General features: G+C 41.4%; 1 protein-coding gene across 1 annotated transcript in view; it reads left to right on the top strand.

Moving 5' to 3' along the window:
• KHDRBS3 (KH RNA binding domain containing, signal transduction associated 3) overlaps positions 1 to 17,994 on the top strand; it is a 198,816-nt gene that overhangs the window by 132,907 nt on the left and 47,915 nt on the right. Inside the window, exon 6 of the mRNA XM_077808828.1 lies at positions 1,938 to 2,130. Coding sequence (XP_077664954.1) covers positions 1,938 to 2,130 — 193 coding nt within the window. The remainder of the gene's footprint in view (positions 1 to 1,937; positions 2,131 to 17,994) is intronic.

Raw genomic sequence — 17,994 nt, 5'->3', positions numbered from 1 at the left:
CAGCTAGCAGCTTGTGACCAGTAAGTACTCAGCAGACCACACCAGTTAATCATACTGTTCATTGTACTGTTCAAAATATTTTGCCCTTTGCTATTTTGATTAATTATTATGAGTAATTGCATATGTATCTACTCTGATTATGATCAAACTTTGCACTTCTAAGTTTCTCAGCCAGTGCCACAATTTTTTATACATTAATATATTCAGCTGTGATGTAAGACAATATTAAAACAGTTGTACAGATAAGAAAAGTAAGATGCAGATTGGTTCTGTGGTTTAATCAGGGTTACACAGGAAGTGTGTATAGATCCCAGATCATCAATATGTTATCCACAAGACAAGTCTGACCCTCATTATTTTATATCATATCAGATGAGTCGAAACATTTCTGCCCAAGTCAGACTTGTCTAGAATCTATTCTCTCTAATAGGTTGTAATTGCAAGGGTCACTCTTGCTCCTCTACTTCTTTTGGGATGAATTACTTTTCTACTTTTGGTGGAGAATGCAGTGTATTGTTCTGTTGGTTACTCTAGATGTATTATAAGATGTTGGCAGTAGATAAGTGAATCAGAATACCAAGTGCACATTTTAAATAAGCTGTTTGTCTAGGTCTTTCTGCTAGCATTTCAAAGGTCATCCATCATCAATTTTAATACACAAGCTAAGCAAAGAAGGTAGTAGTTTGGTAGCTAACCACTATCTTTTTTTTTTTTTTTTTTTTACATTTAAAAGACATAGATTTTTATATAGGTTTTTCCTCACCTCCCCCCCTCCCGCATCATATCCTCAGATATAAATTCTGTAGAACAAGAAAAGGGGGTTGACTAAAACTTGTGTGTAGGGTAAGTACTTCTGAAGAATTGACTTACTATCTATATTTCACACCTATCGATTGTTTTATCCAGCACAATCATAACATCTTTACCTTCAGCAACTATGCTTTTCTGTTGGATTTTATCCTACAATGGAGAAGGTTTTATTTGCCACAGAAGTGCAGCTTCTGTGTCAGCGGCTACACTTCTGTGACAAAGCTCTGAGTAACTTCTCCCCACCCTCATTCACTACACTTGAACAATTAAAAACATGCCAGACACTAAATCATAAAAGCAAGGAAATGAAAAGGTAAGCCACCAAGCAGTACATAACTGTACTCCTTCACACACCAGCACACAGCTTACCGCTATCATAAACCACACACGTGGGTAAGTGTATTCTCTAATGTAACCACTCCTCGTACCCCAAAGGCTTTTTAGGTTAAAGCCAGTACCTTGAACTCCACCTGGAATTTTATATATGAATCTTATAAAGCTCTTGAAGTAGGGCATTTATATGTTCTCTGCTTGAAACACTGATAAGTGGCTGTATTTTGCAAATTCAATGTGTTTCTGTAGCTCTCACCACAGCACAAATGTACAGCTATGCTATATATTTTAATGTAGTTTCCATAGGGCCAGAAAGGGAAGAAAATCAACTGCTGTTCCCACCCAGTCTCTCCTTTCACCATGTTCCATGAACCATACAGAGACATCTTTACAGGGTCTGAAGGGAGATGGGTTTGATTTCTCTGTGCATGGATCTAAGGGACATGATATAACCAATAATAATCCTTTATTTCTGCCTGACTGATTACTATAATTTCACTAGGAGGCTTCTACATACACTATGAGCAGAAACTTTCACAAGACATTAGTGAAAAATCACCTAAGTGCAACTTGTGCCTTTGGTATTACTGTCATACTAAGCATAACTGAATCAAAATGTGAAATACAAATGCCAAACTCTAAATCGCCTCTTTTGTAAAGAACCCTTAAACATTCTTAGCTAGCTGTAGCAGTGATAACTGGAGCCAAATTGAGAAGTTACTGGGAGAAACCTTGCAGAGGGAAAACCAGGAGTGCGAATATTGTATTTAATAGAATTATCATCTTGTTCACAGGGGCCGTGGAGGAGTGCCACCCCCACCAGCAGGTGTACCAAGAGGGGCACCAGCTCCCAGGGGAGTACCTCCCAGTAGAGGTCCAGTCAGTCGTGGTCGTGGACTTCTAGCCCCCCGAGCAAGAGGAGTACCTCCACCTGCAGGCTACCGGCCTCTGCCACCACCTCCAGCACAGGAGACATATGGAGAATATGTAAGTGAAACCTTTCATGGAGCTGTTGGCCACCACCAAGCATAATCTTCATTACTCTTGTAACAGAAGATTGTGACTATCATTTTAGAATTCAGTAGAAAGTCTTTATTCTGCACTTTGCTGAACCCCACACCTGAAATCTGCACCAGATTTGGTGGTCTCAGCATTTTTACAAAGATTTAACAGTGTACTGGATACCACATTCTTAAATTTTAGTGTCTTTACAAAATACTCTATTACACTTCGCTATCGTACCTTAAGATATAGATAAATCTAACCTGCAGTTGACAAATGAATAAAATACTTCTTTTAATGAATTACCCTGCTTTTTTCTTGTTCTTACTAACTTACAACACTCAAAACTATGTAATGGGTCAGTTGTCTAGTTGTAAATATGAATTAATGAAGTTCTACTTGAATAAGCTTTAAGAAGAATGTTAAATTATAGGTTCCAATGAAAGTGGTTTAAAAACCATGCAGTCAGCCATATTCTACTTTTTCCTTATTTATAGGAATCACATTGTGTTATGTCTAAGCAGTTGAAAAACTTCCATATGTTGAAAATATAATATAAAAACCTTATATGAGAATCATAGAATCATAGAATATCAGGGTTGGAAGGGACCTCAAGAGGTCATCTAGTCCAACCCCCTGCTCGAAGCAGGACCAATCCCCAATTAAATCATCCCAGCCAGGACTTTGTCAAGCCTGACCTTAAAAACTTCTAAGGAATGAGATTCTACCACCTCCCTAGGTAACTCATTCCAGTGTTTCACCACCCTCATAGTGAAAAAGTTTTTCCTAATATCCAACCTAAACCTCCCCCACTGCAACTTGAGACCATTACTCCTTGTCCTGTCCTCTTCTACCACTGAGAATAGTCTAGAACCATCCTCTTTGGAACCACCTCTCAGGTAGTGGAAAGCAGTTATCAAATCCCCCCTCATTCTTCTCTTCTGCAGACTAAACAATCCCAGTTCCCTCAGCCTCTCCTCATAAGTCATGTGTTCCAGACCCCTAATCATTTTTGTTGCCCTTCGCTGGACTCTCTCCAATTTTTCCACATCCTCCTTGTAGTGTGGGGCCCAAAACTGGACACAGTACTCCAGATGAGGCCTCACCAATGTCGAATAGAGGGGAATGATCACGTCCCTCAATCTGCTGGCAATGCCCCTACTTATACGTCCCAAAATGCCATTGGCCTTCTTGGCAACAAGGGCACACTGTTGACTCATATCCAGCTTCTCGTCCACTGTCACCCTTAGGTCCTTTTCCGCAGAACTGCTGCCTAGCCATTCTGTCCCTAGTCTGTAGCGGTGCATTGGATTCTTCCGTCCTAAGTGCAGGGTCCTGCACTTATCCTTATTGAACCTCATCAGATTTCTTTTGGCCCAATCTTCCAATTTGTCTAGGTCCCTCTGTATCCTCTCCCAACCTGCCACCGTATCTACCACTCGTCCTAGTTCAGTATCATCTGCGAATTTGCTGAGAGTGCAATCCAGACCATCCTCCAGATCATTTATGAAGATATTCAACAAAACCGGCCCCAGGACCGACCCTTGGGGCACTCCACTTGATACCGGCTGCCATCTAGACATGGAGCCATTGATCACTACCCGTTGAGCCCGACAATCTAGCCAACTTTCTACCCACCTTATAGTGCATTCATCCAGCCCATACTACTTTAACTTGCTGACAAGAATACTGTGGGAGACGGTGTCAAAAGCTTTGCTAAAGTCAAGAAACGATACATCCACTGCTTTCCCTTCTTCCACAGAACCAGTAATCTCATCATAGAATGCGATTAGATAAGTCAGGCATGACCTTCCCTTGGTGAATCCATGCTGGCTGTTCCTGATCACTTTCCTCTCGTGTAAGTGCTTCAGGATTGATTCCTTGAGGACCTGCTCCATGATTTTTTCTAGGGACTGAGGTGAGGCTGACTGGCCTGTAGTTCCCCGGATCCTCCTCCTTCCCTTTTTTAACGATGGGCACTACATTAGCCTTTTTCCAGTTGTCCGGGTCTTCCCCTGATCGCCATGAGTTTTCAAAGATAATGGCCAATGGCTCTGCAATCACAGCCGCCAGCTCCTTTAGCACTCTCGGATGCAACGCATCCGGCCCCATGGACTTGTGCACATCCAGCTTTTCTAAATAGTCCCTAACCACTTCTTTCTCCACAGAAGGCTGGCCACCTACTCCCCATGCTGTGTTGCCCAGCGCAGCAATCTGGGAGCTGACCTTGTTCGTGAAGACAGAGGTAAAAAAAGCACTGAGTACATTAGCTTTTTCCACATCCTCTGTCACTAGGTTGCCTCCCTCATTCTGGAAGGGGCCCACACTTTCCTTGGCTTTCTTCTTGTTGCCAACATACCTGAAGAAACCCTTCTTGTTACTCTTAACATCTCTTGCTAGCTGCAGCTCCAGGTGCGATTTGGCCCTCCTGATTTCATTCCTACATGCCCGAGCAACATTTTTATACTCTTCCCTGGTCATTTGTCCAATCTTCCACATCTTGTAAGCTTCTTTTTTTATGTTTAAGATCCGCAAGGATTTCATTGTTAAGCCAAGCTGGTCGCCTGCCATGTTTACTATTCTTTCGACACATCGAGATGGTTTGTCCCTGTAACCTCAATAGGGATTCTTTGAAATACAGCCAGCAATCCTGGACTCCTTTCCCCCTCATGTTATTCCCCCAGGGGATCCTACCCATCAGTTCCCTGAGGGAGTCGAAGTCTGCTTTCCTGAAGTCCAGGGTCCGTATTCTGCTGCTTACCTTTCTTCCCTGTGTCAGGATCCTGAACTCGACCAACTCATGGTCACTGCCTCCCAGATTCCCATCCACTTTTGCTTCCCCTACTAATTCTTCCCATTTTGTGAGCAGCAGGTCAAGAAAAGCTCTCCCCCTAGTTGGCTCCTCCAGCACTTGCACCAGGAGATTGTCCCCTACATTTTCCAAAAACTTCCTGGATTGTCTGTGCACCGCTGTAGTGCTCTCCCAGCAGATATCGGGATGATTAAAGTCACCCATGCGAACCAGGGCATGCGATCTAGTAGCTTCTGCGAGTTGCCAGAAGAAATCCTCATCCACCTGGTCCAGTGAGCAGACTCCCACCACTACATCACTCTTGTTGCTCACACTTCTAAACTTAATCCATAGACACTCAGGTTTTTCTGCAGTTTCATACCAGAGCTCTGAGCAATCATACTGCTCCCTTACATACAGTGCTACTCCCCCACCTTTTCTGCCCTGCCTGTCCTTCCTGAACAGTTTATAACCATCCATGACAGTACTCCAGTCATGTGACTTATCCCACCAAGTCTCTATTATTCCAATCACGTCATAATTCCTTGCCTTCACCAGGACCTCCAGTTCTCCCTGCTTGTTTCCAAGGCTTTGTGCATTTGTATATAGGCACTTGAGAGAACCTGCTGATCGCCCCTCATTCTCAGTATGAGGTAGGAGCCCTCCCCTCACAGACGTTCCTGCCTGTGCTTCCTCCCGGTATCCTGCTTGCCCACTTACCTCAGGGCTTTGTTCTCCTTCCCCCGGTGAACCTAGTTTAAAGCCCTCCTCACTAGGTTAGCCAGCCTGCTCGCAAAGATGCTCTTCCCTTTCTTCGTTAGGTGGAGCCCGTCTCTGCCCAGCACTCCTCCTTCATGGAACACCATCCCATGGTCAAAGAATCCAAAGCCTTCTCTCTGACACCACCTGCGTAGCCATTCGTTGACTTCCACGATTCGATGGTCCCTACCCCGGCCTTTTCCTTCCACAGGGAGGATGGACAAGAACAGCCTTGCGCCTCAAACTCCTTTATCCTTCTTCCCAGAGCCACGTAGTCAGCAGTGATCTGCTCAAGGTCATTCTTGGCAGTATCATTGGTGCCCACGTGGAGAAGCAGGAAGGGGTAGCGATCCGAGGGCTTGATGAGTCTCGGCAGTCTCTCCGTCACATCGCGAATCTTAGGCCCTGGCAAGCAGCAGACTTCTCGGTTTTCCCGGTCAGGGCGCCGGATAGATGACTCAGTCCCCCTGAGGAGAGAGTCCCCGACCACCACCACCCGCTTCCTTCTCTTGGGAGTGGTGGTCGTGGAATCCCCAACCTCAGGACGTCGCATCTCATGCCTTCCAACCAGCGGAGTCTCCTTCTGCTTTCTCCCCCGAGACGTATCATCTGGTCCACTCTCCGCAATGGTACCTGTGGAGAGAACATGAAAACGGTTACTTACCTGTGTCTGCATTGCTGGTACCCGGACATTCCCCCTTCTTCTGGAGGTCACATGTTGCCAAGCTTCTTCACTGGCTTCTTGGCTCCGCTGTGCAACCTGCTCTAAATCTTTAGAGTTTTGTGCCCATAGAAACATATCCTGACTTTTGTCCAGGAAATCCTCAGATTCTCGTATGCAACGCAGGGTCGATATCTGTTGCTCCAGACCTTCAGTCTTCTCTTCCAATATGGATACTAGCTTGCACTTTGTACAGACAAAGTCGCTTCTGTCCTGTGGAAGAAAGACAAACATGGCACATCCAGTGCAGGTCACAATAGCACCCCCCTTCATATCACCTTCCTACTATGAGCTTTCTCAGAGAAGCTGGCAAGATGTAAGCCTCACTGGGCTCACCCCAGGCGAACTCCCAGGCAAACTCCTGCTGTGTGCTGTGCTGCTGTTCCCCGCTGCTCAGTTGGTCCGCCGCCGCTCAGCTGGTTCAGGGAGCTCTGGCTATTTTTAAACAGCCAGGCTTCCCTGAAACAAACAAACAGACTCCCCCAATACCCGCCCCCTGCAGGCTACCACCCAATCAGGCACTCGCTCAGGCTTTCAAACTGCCCTTCCAGCAAACACACACTCAGATACTCATTCAGCAAACACACACTCGGATACTCACCAATCCCAGACAAGCTCCTGCTGTGTGCTGCTCTGCTGTTCCACGCTGCTCAGCTGGGTGATATCTGAGTTCAGGTCTAAAGGTCTGTTGCTACGAAGGCTGAGGATGTGTGTTTTATATCTCACAAGTGACCTCCCTGTAATGGGAGTCTCATATGGTCTTCCTTTGCTAGAGACAGTGTATCTGATGAATTAGATCTTCAGTCTATATCTCCCTTGCCTCCGTTTTCCTCCGCCCCCCCACCAAAAACACCCCCTCCTTTATATCACATAATCTTAAATATGTACCTGTAGTTTCCTGTAATTTTCTTAGGCCTGTGTAAAGAAAGAGAGTTGAATGTAGGCACTGGTTTAGGATCAATTGAGTGATCGACCAAAAGGATTCTTAATAGATTCATATAGTTAGCACATATGACAAAGTATGTCCTGTTGCCATACCTGATAATACCTAACTGAAGATTGATTGCCACAGGGTGAGCAATGAATGTATTTTGTGATGTCTTTTAAATGTTCCTCATTAAATCTGTTCTCACAAACTATTCCCAAGGCATACTCTTCATTGCTGATGGCAATATATGTTAGAAAATAAATTGGTGTTTGTTAATTAATATATACCTATTGCCTAAAGCTGTAGCTGCATGTAGTATGGTAATAATTGGTAGGGTTGTCAATATACTGAGGTACAGCTAGCTTTTAAAAGAGAATTCTTAGAAAACAATAACAAAGAAAATGAATAAGACGCACAGTAACTTTTAAATGGAAGGTTCTCCAGTACTATATCATTTGTCTTACAATAGAAAACGTTTGAACTAGAATGGAAAACCATATTTAAAACCATATTTTATACAATAGAGCCTGCTGTTTCATTTTTAACATTACAATATATTCCCAGACATAAACTGTGCTATGATGAAGTTACAGTTGATTACGTATCTGTAGCTCCAGGGTGAAAACATTAGAGAACTGTTCCATTATGCCAAAACCACAATTTACAAACCCAGGAACTTCAACATTAAGGATAAACTTAAAAGAAATGAAAACGTATTAAGGAATAGAAATGCACAGTTAAGGCACTCAAACAGCCTTAACTCTGTCATATAGTGACACCGTGCAATACAGTTGCAATTATGATTAGTACATTTTAGTGTTTGTAGTCCTATATTAGGTTAAATTGAAGATGCATCACTTTTTTTCCCTCTTGGTGCTAGTGCAGATAGAAGTAAAGGTTGGTGTTTCTTAACTGTGCATTTTGCACCCGACTTTGAATTGCAAATGTTTCTTTTTGAGATAATTACAACATCCCTGTAATGTTTTACCCTTTATTTACTGCTATATACTTAACCTTAACTCCATTATGTTCAAGTGATTGTCCATGTGGCTTCAGCTTCTGGGTGCATATATGCCCCATGTGTGAGATTAGGTTCTTTTGACCAGCGATGTCTCCTGGGATTATGTCTGGGGCCTAGATGCCCCACCATAGGGCATAATAAAACAGGGCAGGCTCAGTCATCCCTTGGTTCCTTCTTATTACCCGTGGCAGTGAGATGTAGCTCCTGCAGTGTCTGCTTACTCTGAACACGGTGCAATTAGTTGTTAGGCTACTTTTTTATTATCATTTTAGTTAGTTAGTGAAGTTAGTTAATAGTTGTTGTAGCTTGATCACTTTGGTAAAAGACGAAACCCCCCCCCCCCACACACACACACATTCTCTTAAATTAGGATTTTTAAATTAAATTGGGGTTAACCCTGGTACCAAGTATCTAACCAGTATGGCTGAGACTAAATCCTTGGAATTGAAAACTTATCTTTCTTGTAAGGCTGCTATACCACTCAGTGATGAGCACTCTAAGTGCCTTGTCTTTCTTAGCCAGGGACATATCCCTGATAAATGTACATTTGCCCACTCCTTTTCCAAGAGGACACAAAGCCAGGGGGGCCAGTCTCAAGCTTTTCTTTTTGGAGTGTTGGATGAGGGCCTCTTCAGAGTCTCAGGCTAAAATTCCTGCTAAATCCCCTCAGGTTTCTTTAAACAAGTGCTGTAGTGGGCCCCAGGTCTCCTCTGAGCTTCTAAGCTTATTTTTCAGAGAATGAAATTCCCTATTACTGAGTTCAGAATGGTCAAGAACTCCTCCACCTACCTGTTGTCAGAAAGGGGTAGGAGGGAGCATCACTCCCAGGGTGAACACAGACAAACATCACCTTAAAATGAGACATAAAACCCATCAAGTTTCTAGATCAACTCGTGCCCTTCAGGGAAAGGATGGTTCATAACCCATATCAGTTCCCTCTGACACCTCAGCACCAGCAACTCTCAGAGTACTTGCAGCACTGGCTGCTGCCATGGTTTGCACTTTTTCCACTACCAGCTCCTCAGTACTAATGTCTGTGCCATTGTACTCATTACCAATAGCCTCAGTGACTAGGACTCCAACATCACCTCCACAGTGCAGATGTTTCTGTCACTGACTTTCTTGGTACCAAAGACTTTCTTGGTACTGAATGATCTCAAGGTGACCACAGAACCAGAGTCATCTCTACACTCTGTATGTCTTCCACCAAAGGTTTTTCTGCCTTGGTATAGCTTACTAACACAACCATTGCACTGATGAGCTCTCCTATTCAAATAATGACTGGATTTCAGTAAAATATTAGGATGCCTGACACGTTATGTCCACCTGGTTGAGGAAGAGTGTTTATATTCTTACACATCTGACCACCTGGATTCTGGCTGGTTAACTGCCACCAAAAGAAGCTGTTCTTCCAAAAGTCCAGAACATCTAGGTTAATAGTGGAAAAACTTCCACTTGACTAATTTATGTAACTAAATTGAGATTTTTCCATTTGTACAGCACAATGTCATCTGTCTTCCATGGAAACCATTGGGTTTTTTTCTGCTGTTCCGGAGTATCTAGTAGCCATAGTCCTGAATGTTTCATGTATTAGCTCCATAAGAGTACATTTACCAGCAATAACTTATCATACTCCAATTCAGGGTCATAATATATTTTTCCATTTTACCGTTGCTAGATTCCTCAGAGGTTTCATACATGTTTCCCTTAGTCCTGTGACCTCAACACAGTGTTATGTGGCTTAATAAGATCCCCATTTGAGCCTGACCTACCTATTCTTTTTACCACCTGTCTATGAAGACTGCCTTTTTAGTAGCCATAACATCAGCTCAATTTGTAGAATAGGGGAAATTTAGGTCCTCCTGGCTGGTTCACTTTATATGGTGTTGCCTAATGGCCGGGTGACTCTCAGGCCTTACCCCAAGTTCTTATCTAATAATGTGTCTGATTTTAATTTAAAGCAGCTGATTCACCTTCCAGTTTTATTCCCTAAGCCCATTCAGACCTGGAGGAAATCAAACTGCGCTCCTTGACATGGTCAGGACTCTTTCATACTACCTGAACAGGACAGGTCTCTTCAGTAGCTCCCCCAGACTGTGACATTTGCAGATAGTTTCAAAACATGCATTATCCACTCTATTAGATCGTAAATATCTAGACAAGATCCACCTATGCAGGTTAGAGCCCATTCCACCAGGGCTCAGGCAGTCTAACCAGCTTCTTTTGAAATGTTATGGGTAGAGCAGTCCACAGTTTGACCCAGAACTATTCCTTAGTTGAGGCCTCAAGATCTGATGCCTGGTTTGGTAGAGCTATCCTGCAAGTCTTGTTTAAACAAAACTTGTAACACCCACCTTCTGACTATGATGAAGTCACTGGTTGCTAGTCACTAGAAGTGAAATACACTTGGATAATCACTCACAGAAGAAAAAAGGTTTACTTACCTTGCAAAAACTGTGGTTCTTCAAGATGTGTTATCCACATGGTTTCCTTGACTCACCCTCTTTCCCCATATATAGTGTTCTATACCATTTGGAATCTGTATTAGCAAAGGAACTGAGGGACAGTTGGGCTTATTTCACCCTTTATGCCCTTGGGTGGAGGGGCACTAGGGTGCGGGTCTGACCCCAACAGAAACCACTGACTAAAAGAAAAGGAGTACTTGTGGCACCTTAGAGACTAACCAATTTATTTGAGCATAAGCTTTCGTGAGCTACAGCTGTTACTCTGAAACCTGTCATTGACTGACTAAAAGTAACTGATCGCACATACATGGGATCTGTGCACATCAGAAATGGAATCTATGTGGACAGTGCAACTCAAAGAACAGCTACTATGTAATTAACTCTTCTTTCATGTGGCTGTTGTCTGGAAGTTTCCTGAGATTTAAAAAGTTATTAAAAAATTCATATATGAAAATTAACAGGAAACCAAGAAATATTACCATATAATATGTTTAATTATTTGAAGACATGCACTCTGCAATGGTGCAAACAACCAGAGTACACAGGCTGGTCTTCCCCAACTCTACTTCCATGTTCCCCTGCATGCGCATTCACAGGCACATACATACATATTATACTAGTTTCCACCTTCCTCTTGGCAGTAGGTGTGGTGGTCTTTTCTATAAAGAGAACTCCACTAAGAATTGCCCTCTTCCAGAATGGCTGCTCTCACATCTTGTTCTGAAAGAGATTAACTCTAAAGGCTGTCCTTTAACAACTTTGCACTCTTTCAAAATGGCCTCTGCTTGCCAACGTTCCCAATAAAAGAGAAGCCAAGCAACCGCCAAGAAAGATGGTGGCCCTTTAGCCAGTGCAGCTGGGTTTAACTGCTGTTGGGAACAATGGGAGGCAGTTGCCATTTTGAAAAGGGGACATATTAAGTGAAGGCTGCCTTAACCTCACTCTTACAGAAAACAGGAGGAGGTGGCAGCCATTTTGAAAGAGGGCACTTTTTCAAGGAATTCTTTGTAGGAAAACATTATTTGTCAGCCCTGGCTGAAGGGGAAGTATTTAGTTTTGAAGAAAAAGAGGGAAAAAATCAAATGTGCAAGATTTCAGTGTTTTAAATGTAGAGGAAAGTTGATGAATCTGCATTTTTTCATTAAGATTTGGATCAAAAATGTTTTGACACAGGATGCTAAATGTTTTAAAGAACACATTTTTTAAAATTAATTTTAACACATAAAACCACTTGTTAATTTTATATATATAATTAACCAGTGGTTTTAGAATAAACAAGTGGTTTATTTATATTATATTTCTTTATTATTTTTTATATTTTTATATATATATATATATATATAAGAAAATTTATTATATTATTTATTATATATATATAATATGAAAATTTGTTCTATATTTGGAGAGTAAGTGCTATTATTCTGTGGCGGATACTCTGTATTCTTCATATGTAGCAAAGTGGTTGAACCCCTGTTTCAAGTGCAAAACTCAATTTAACTCTTAATCGGGGGAACCGCAAGTGAAGTTTCTATACTGGATATCCCTTCAAAATTCCATTAATTCATTTCTTCTAAGAATGTTTGAGAAAATATCCAGTAGATTTAGATGGCTAAATTTATCCTACTCCCCTCAAATACAGTAGAACCTCACACATATGAACACCTCAGCAATAGAGGTTGTTCATAACTCTGAACAAATGTGGGCGTTCCTTCAAAAGTTTACAACTGAACGTTGACTTAATAGAGCTTTGAAACTTTACTGTGCAGAAGAAAAATACTGCTTGTAACCATTAATTTAAATGAAACAAGCATAGAAAGTTTCCTTATCTTATCAAATCTTTTTTGAAAACTTTCCCTTTATTTTTTTAGTAGTTTACATTTAACACAGTACTGTAATGTATTTGCTTTTTGTTGTCTGCTCCTGCCTGATTACACACTTTCGGTTCCAAATGAGGTGTGGTTGACTTGTAATTCTGGTGTTCATAACTCTGAGATTCTACTGTATTACAAGTTAGTGCAGAATTTGGGAGAGTTTGTGAAATCAGAGTATTGAGGTTTCCTCAGAAGTTCCAGACATGCAGTAGTTTTGATGAATAAAATTAAACCAGAATAGTAGGTGGGGAAAGTCAGATATGTTCCCCTATCAGGAGTAGTGTAGATTTGGAGCAGCATAAGGGAGAGAAATAGGAGGTCCTCATTTATATCGGAGGTTAGTAACACCCTAGTGTAGGCAGAACTAGATGACCCCAAGCCCTTATGGGGAAGATGTGAACACTCTACTGCTACAGATGATTGTACATGTTATACTGGCTGTGCTGGGAAGGGAGTATGGCTGTGTCCTTGCAGTCCTTACAAGATTTTGTGTAATAGACACACACCATCAACTGGGGTTGGAGATCTGCAAGCTGTGTGGGGGAAGGAGGTCATTTCTTTTGGATGTTCAAGGAGCTTCTATTAACTGGGACAGTGCTTAATTGCCACTATCTCAAGGAGGTTAATGTGTTTATGTAATGGGTCAGTTTTTAAGGGAAGGAGCTTGTGTACATTACCAGAGGATACGAGATCAGTTACCTAAAGCAGTTATGTAGCTTGCAAAGATTTTTTTTTTTAAGTGGATTGTGTCCTTTTTCTTCTTGATGTAGAAAGAGACCTAATAGGTTTGATTGGGTTTTAGGATTTTTCTGTTTTGCTTTCTTTCTGAGAAATATCAAGTATGACAATTCTGGTATCTCTTGGTTTTGCAGCAAGACCTCGGGGTATGTTTATACTATGATAAAAAAAACCATGGTACCAAGTCTCAGGGTCCAGGTCAGCTGACTCAGGCTTGCGAGGTTCAGGATGTAGGGCTATAAAATTTAAATGTTAGATGTTCAGGATTGGGCTGGACCCCATCCTGTAAGATCCTCCCTTCTGAGTCTCAGAGCATGGGCTCCAGCCCAAGCCCAAATGTCTGCACTGCAATTTTTAGACCCGCAATCGGAGCCCTGCTAGTCCAAGTCAGCTGATCCCAGGCTCTGAGATTTGGTGCTACATTTTTTTTTATCACAGTGTAGATGTACTCTGAGACCTTTTCACCCTGCTGCAATTTTGTAGCACTTTAGCCTGAGCCCTGCAAGCCTGAGTCAGATAATCCAGGCCAGCTGTGGCCATGCCTGTGGGTCTTTTATTGCAGTGTAGATATACCCAGAGAGGTCAAAGGATAGGTTAGTCATGAGTTTTTGAACAACTTATGAGAAGGGGTGAAAGGGATGGATCTTTAAGTAAAAGATTACTCTATCCACAATACTACACCATTCTAGGTATACTTGGCTCTAGGGTGCTGGACTAGATGGTCTCTTGAGATCCCTTACAACCTTACATTTCTATGATTCTATAAACTCCTCTAGATAGTTGTTTTTCCTCAAAAAAGGCAATCTGGAAAGAAATAGTGTATGTATGAGCAAATGCCAGGCAAAGATTTTCAGCCCAGCGAGGACCCTGTAGCACACCATGTAGGGCAGCTGGTTGTGGATGAGGATTGGATTTCATTTCTAATCTTAGTTGTTTGTGACGGTCTGCTGTTCCTTCACATACAGTTCAGTCATCGAGAAGTGGTATTCTGTTAAGTGTATTTAATATGCAACTGCTTGACAAGCTCAAAAGTGGATTAGGTTGGGATTCACTACTAGGTGATAAACCTCAGTGCAACCTCTCTACTGGCTCAGTCAGAGAGAGATCATTTCAAAGTTGTGGACCATGACTATTGCATTTTTAAGTGCTGGCTTAATGGTTGTACATAGTTTCAACCACAGCCCTAACTAATAAATTAATTTATTGACAGATATGGCCTCCAAGTGACAGACAATCTGTTTAAGACTTGCATCTTTAGGAGATACAGGGTTACAGGAAAGCAATCTGTGCACTTTCCTATAACTACAATCAAAACATGTTGTGTTCATGATTTCTTAACTGGAGGATGGCAAAAGACTTTAGCTGGAACACTGCTTCAATTAGTAAGTTAGAGTAACCTCTTTTGTAGGCCGCTTAATAAAGATGTTTATGCTGTTTACTGAGGAAGAGATTATTCTCTTGAGCACTGGGCCAAATTAAGCCGACAAAAAATCAAGACATTATGTGTGTGTGTGTGTGTGTGTGTTTGTGTGCGCACGCAATTTAATCAACTGACTTTATTGCATTATAATAAGAAACAGTAATTATTTCTAATAAGTACCTAATGGAATGGACATGATTTCATATTTTTCTAGACTTCTCTCAGTAAGCAGAAGACAGATATTTAGTAGCAACATACCTATAACTCATTGTTTTCATATCATTTCATTCTCTGAAACAATGACTGCGGTTACAGAAGTAAACTTACATGTTTACCCTAATTTACTTTTCTTATAAATAATCAAGGTTTTATTACCTTTTTTGCCATTATCCCCTTCCCACAATATTTAAAGATTGTCTAAACCTCTTCACTAATAATTTGGAAGGGACTCTATTGAAGTGTCATTGTTTTGAGAAGAGATTTTTAAAATTACTGATCTGATTTATAGAATTTTTAAAATGATTTATTCCAAATGAAATATTTGACTTCAAGAATTATATAAAGACTTTATATAATGATTGCATGGCAAGTCACTGCTCATACTTGTTGAAATGGACAGGATATACATTCAAGATAATGTTTTGTGTTTAGACAAGTGGTAATTATGGGATTGGGTTTTGAATTTAAACTTAGAACCAGTGGTTCATGAGTATAGGGAGATTCTGCACTATAAACCAGAGAATCCCAGAAGTCCTGCCAACCACAATCAGAGTGTTGTAATTTTATTTGAAATGTAGTCTTTCTTTAAGACCACTGTGCAAACCAATTAGTTCTAAGGATTCCTTCCAGTCTGTGAAAATTAGTGACAGAGCTTTAATTATGTGTCTGGCTATTTTATTGATGCTTTTTGTGTTAGCCTTCAGACAAGGTTTGCACTGATGGCAGATTTTCCTAATGCAGTGCCTAATTGCATAATTTCTGACAGTTAACTAATCTCTAAAATGCTTCAATTAGCTTGGTTGCCATAATAGGAAATTTAATTAAGATGGAGAGTATACTAGATAGACATTTAGGGATCCTTTCTAATTTTAAATAAAAGGTAATATTTCTACAAATCCTTTGAACTATTTTACAATTCTGGGCCAAGATATTTTTTTTTAAGTGCCTGAAGTTAGGTTCCTATTTCCATATTTAGGCACCTAAATAAGTGACCTGATTTTCAGAATTGCTAAGTCTTCAGTAGTTTCTATTACTGTAAATGTAAGCATTACCCATTTTAAAGTAACTTGTATTAAAATGATTATAAGAACATTGTTTTCATGGAGTTTTGTTTAGCCTCATTCTCATTGGCCAGCCAAACATCGGTAGTTTTCTGATTCAATCACAACAGAGTTCTAACCATGGTTTTACTGTACAGGATTTTCAAACTTAGTCTCCTGGAAAAGACTTTGACCTGCCTGTGTCTTCACGTGGGGGTGGTTACCACAATCACATTGATTCTTTGCTCCTCCAGTTCTGCCTCTTTCCACGTGAATGAACCCTGTAACCCACAGTTTTCTTCCTGTCTTGTTACAGCAGGTAGTGTGGCAAGAAGTTGGTACAGCAATATCAATTGTTTTTAGGCCTACATTTTTGCTTCTCAGCTCAAAATGAGTTTAGACCAATGAAAAAAGGCTTATCAATCACTAGCTCCATACTTCACTGTTCACAATATGAGCAGCCCCCACTCCCACCATAATTTCAGAGAATCCCACAGCAGTAGTTCTCAGCAGATCCCTCAATGGCAGCTCCTACAAAAGTACCAGGATTGCAGTGTTCCAGGATTGCAGCATACGGAGTAGCCCATGAGACCTAGCGGCAGATCGCTGGAAAGGAGATATAGATTCAGTGAATAGTATGAGAACTAGACCTTGGAACTAGTAAAGCATTTCAAACTCCATCTCTCTCTTGTATGTTTTACTCCATTTGTTCTAAATGTGCTATCTGGCTGCTTACAGAAGGATGAAGGCCATACTCTACCAAATATCATCTCCTCAGATCACCCTTTGAAAGAGTGGGAACCTCCTGCTCAATAGACCATTTTTTCTGTAGGCGTCCAATGTACTTTTTGCCATGGTCCCCCAGTAGAAGTCACATGTGTAGGTTGTGGTTCTAATGCCTTCGGCTTGTCTCTCCTCTCTGAACCTTTCTCAGAGTGTAAACGAATACATATTTGGACTGGAAAAAGAGGATTTTTATAACCTCCCCGTGCAGTTTCTCAGGAGGACTTAGGCTACCTTATTAAACTCTTATTTGTGGCCATGAAGTTGAGTGAGCACAAAGAAAAGTTTGATTTTTAAGGACTGCAACATCTCTATGGGAGTAAAGTCCAAGGAAAAGCTTTAATTCTCCACCTGTTTGTACAGAAACTCATGAAGACTGCCGGTGCTATTTTGCATTTTAAACTGATTTGTCTAAAAAACAACCACCTCCAAACAGTATTACCTTCTCACCCAGTTTTTCCAGAAAATGGCTTGGTGTTCTCCTCCCCAAAAGTACATTCTGTATTTATGGTATGGACACACATTCTTCTCTCGTGTCTAATATTTCCCTCTGTATCCAAATGAATAGAAAAGTAATGGGTATTCTTTGACCTCAGGATGGCTCAGTTTACAATGGTTGCCCACTGCTATATTTCTCATTTTTTGGCTTACAGAGGTAAAACTGGAGAAAAAAACGCTTTGTGTTTCTCTCCCTAACTCAGTCAAGAAAAGTCTTATTTATTACTTACATCCCAATCAAAAGTGTACAAGACTAGAGGTGAGAAAAAAAGACAGGAACTCTGCAAAAAAAAGAGCCTACAATCTACGTGTATTTTGGCCACCAATACCCTTAATGATGTGACTCGGGTTGGCCTTAGATACTGGCCAACATCCTTAATAGTTTTGTAGTTGCCTGAAGTGCCCTCTGGGTTAAACTTTAAAAATCATAGAAATATAGCACTGGAAGGGACCTCAAGAGGTCATCAAGTTCAGCCCCCTGCTCTGAGACAGGAGCAAGTTAACCTAGACCAGTGGTTCTCAACTGTGGTTCACCTCTTTTTCAGGGAAAGCCCCTGGCATGCCGGGCCAGTTTGTTTCCCTGCAGCATCCCAGG

Source organism: Eretmochelys imbricata, chromosome 2, assembly GCF_965152235.1.
Source record: "Eretmochelys imbricata isolate rEreImb1 chromosome 2, rEreImb1.hap1, whole genome shotgun sequence".
Lineage (NCBI taxonomy): Eukaryota > Metazoa > Chordata > Testudines > Cheloniidae > Eretmochelys > Eretmochelys imbricata.
This window is presented reverse-complemented; position numbering and strand designations above follow the sequence as displayed.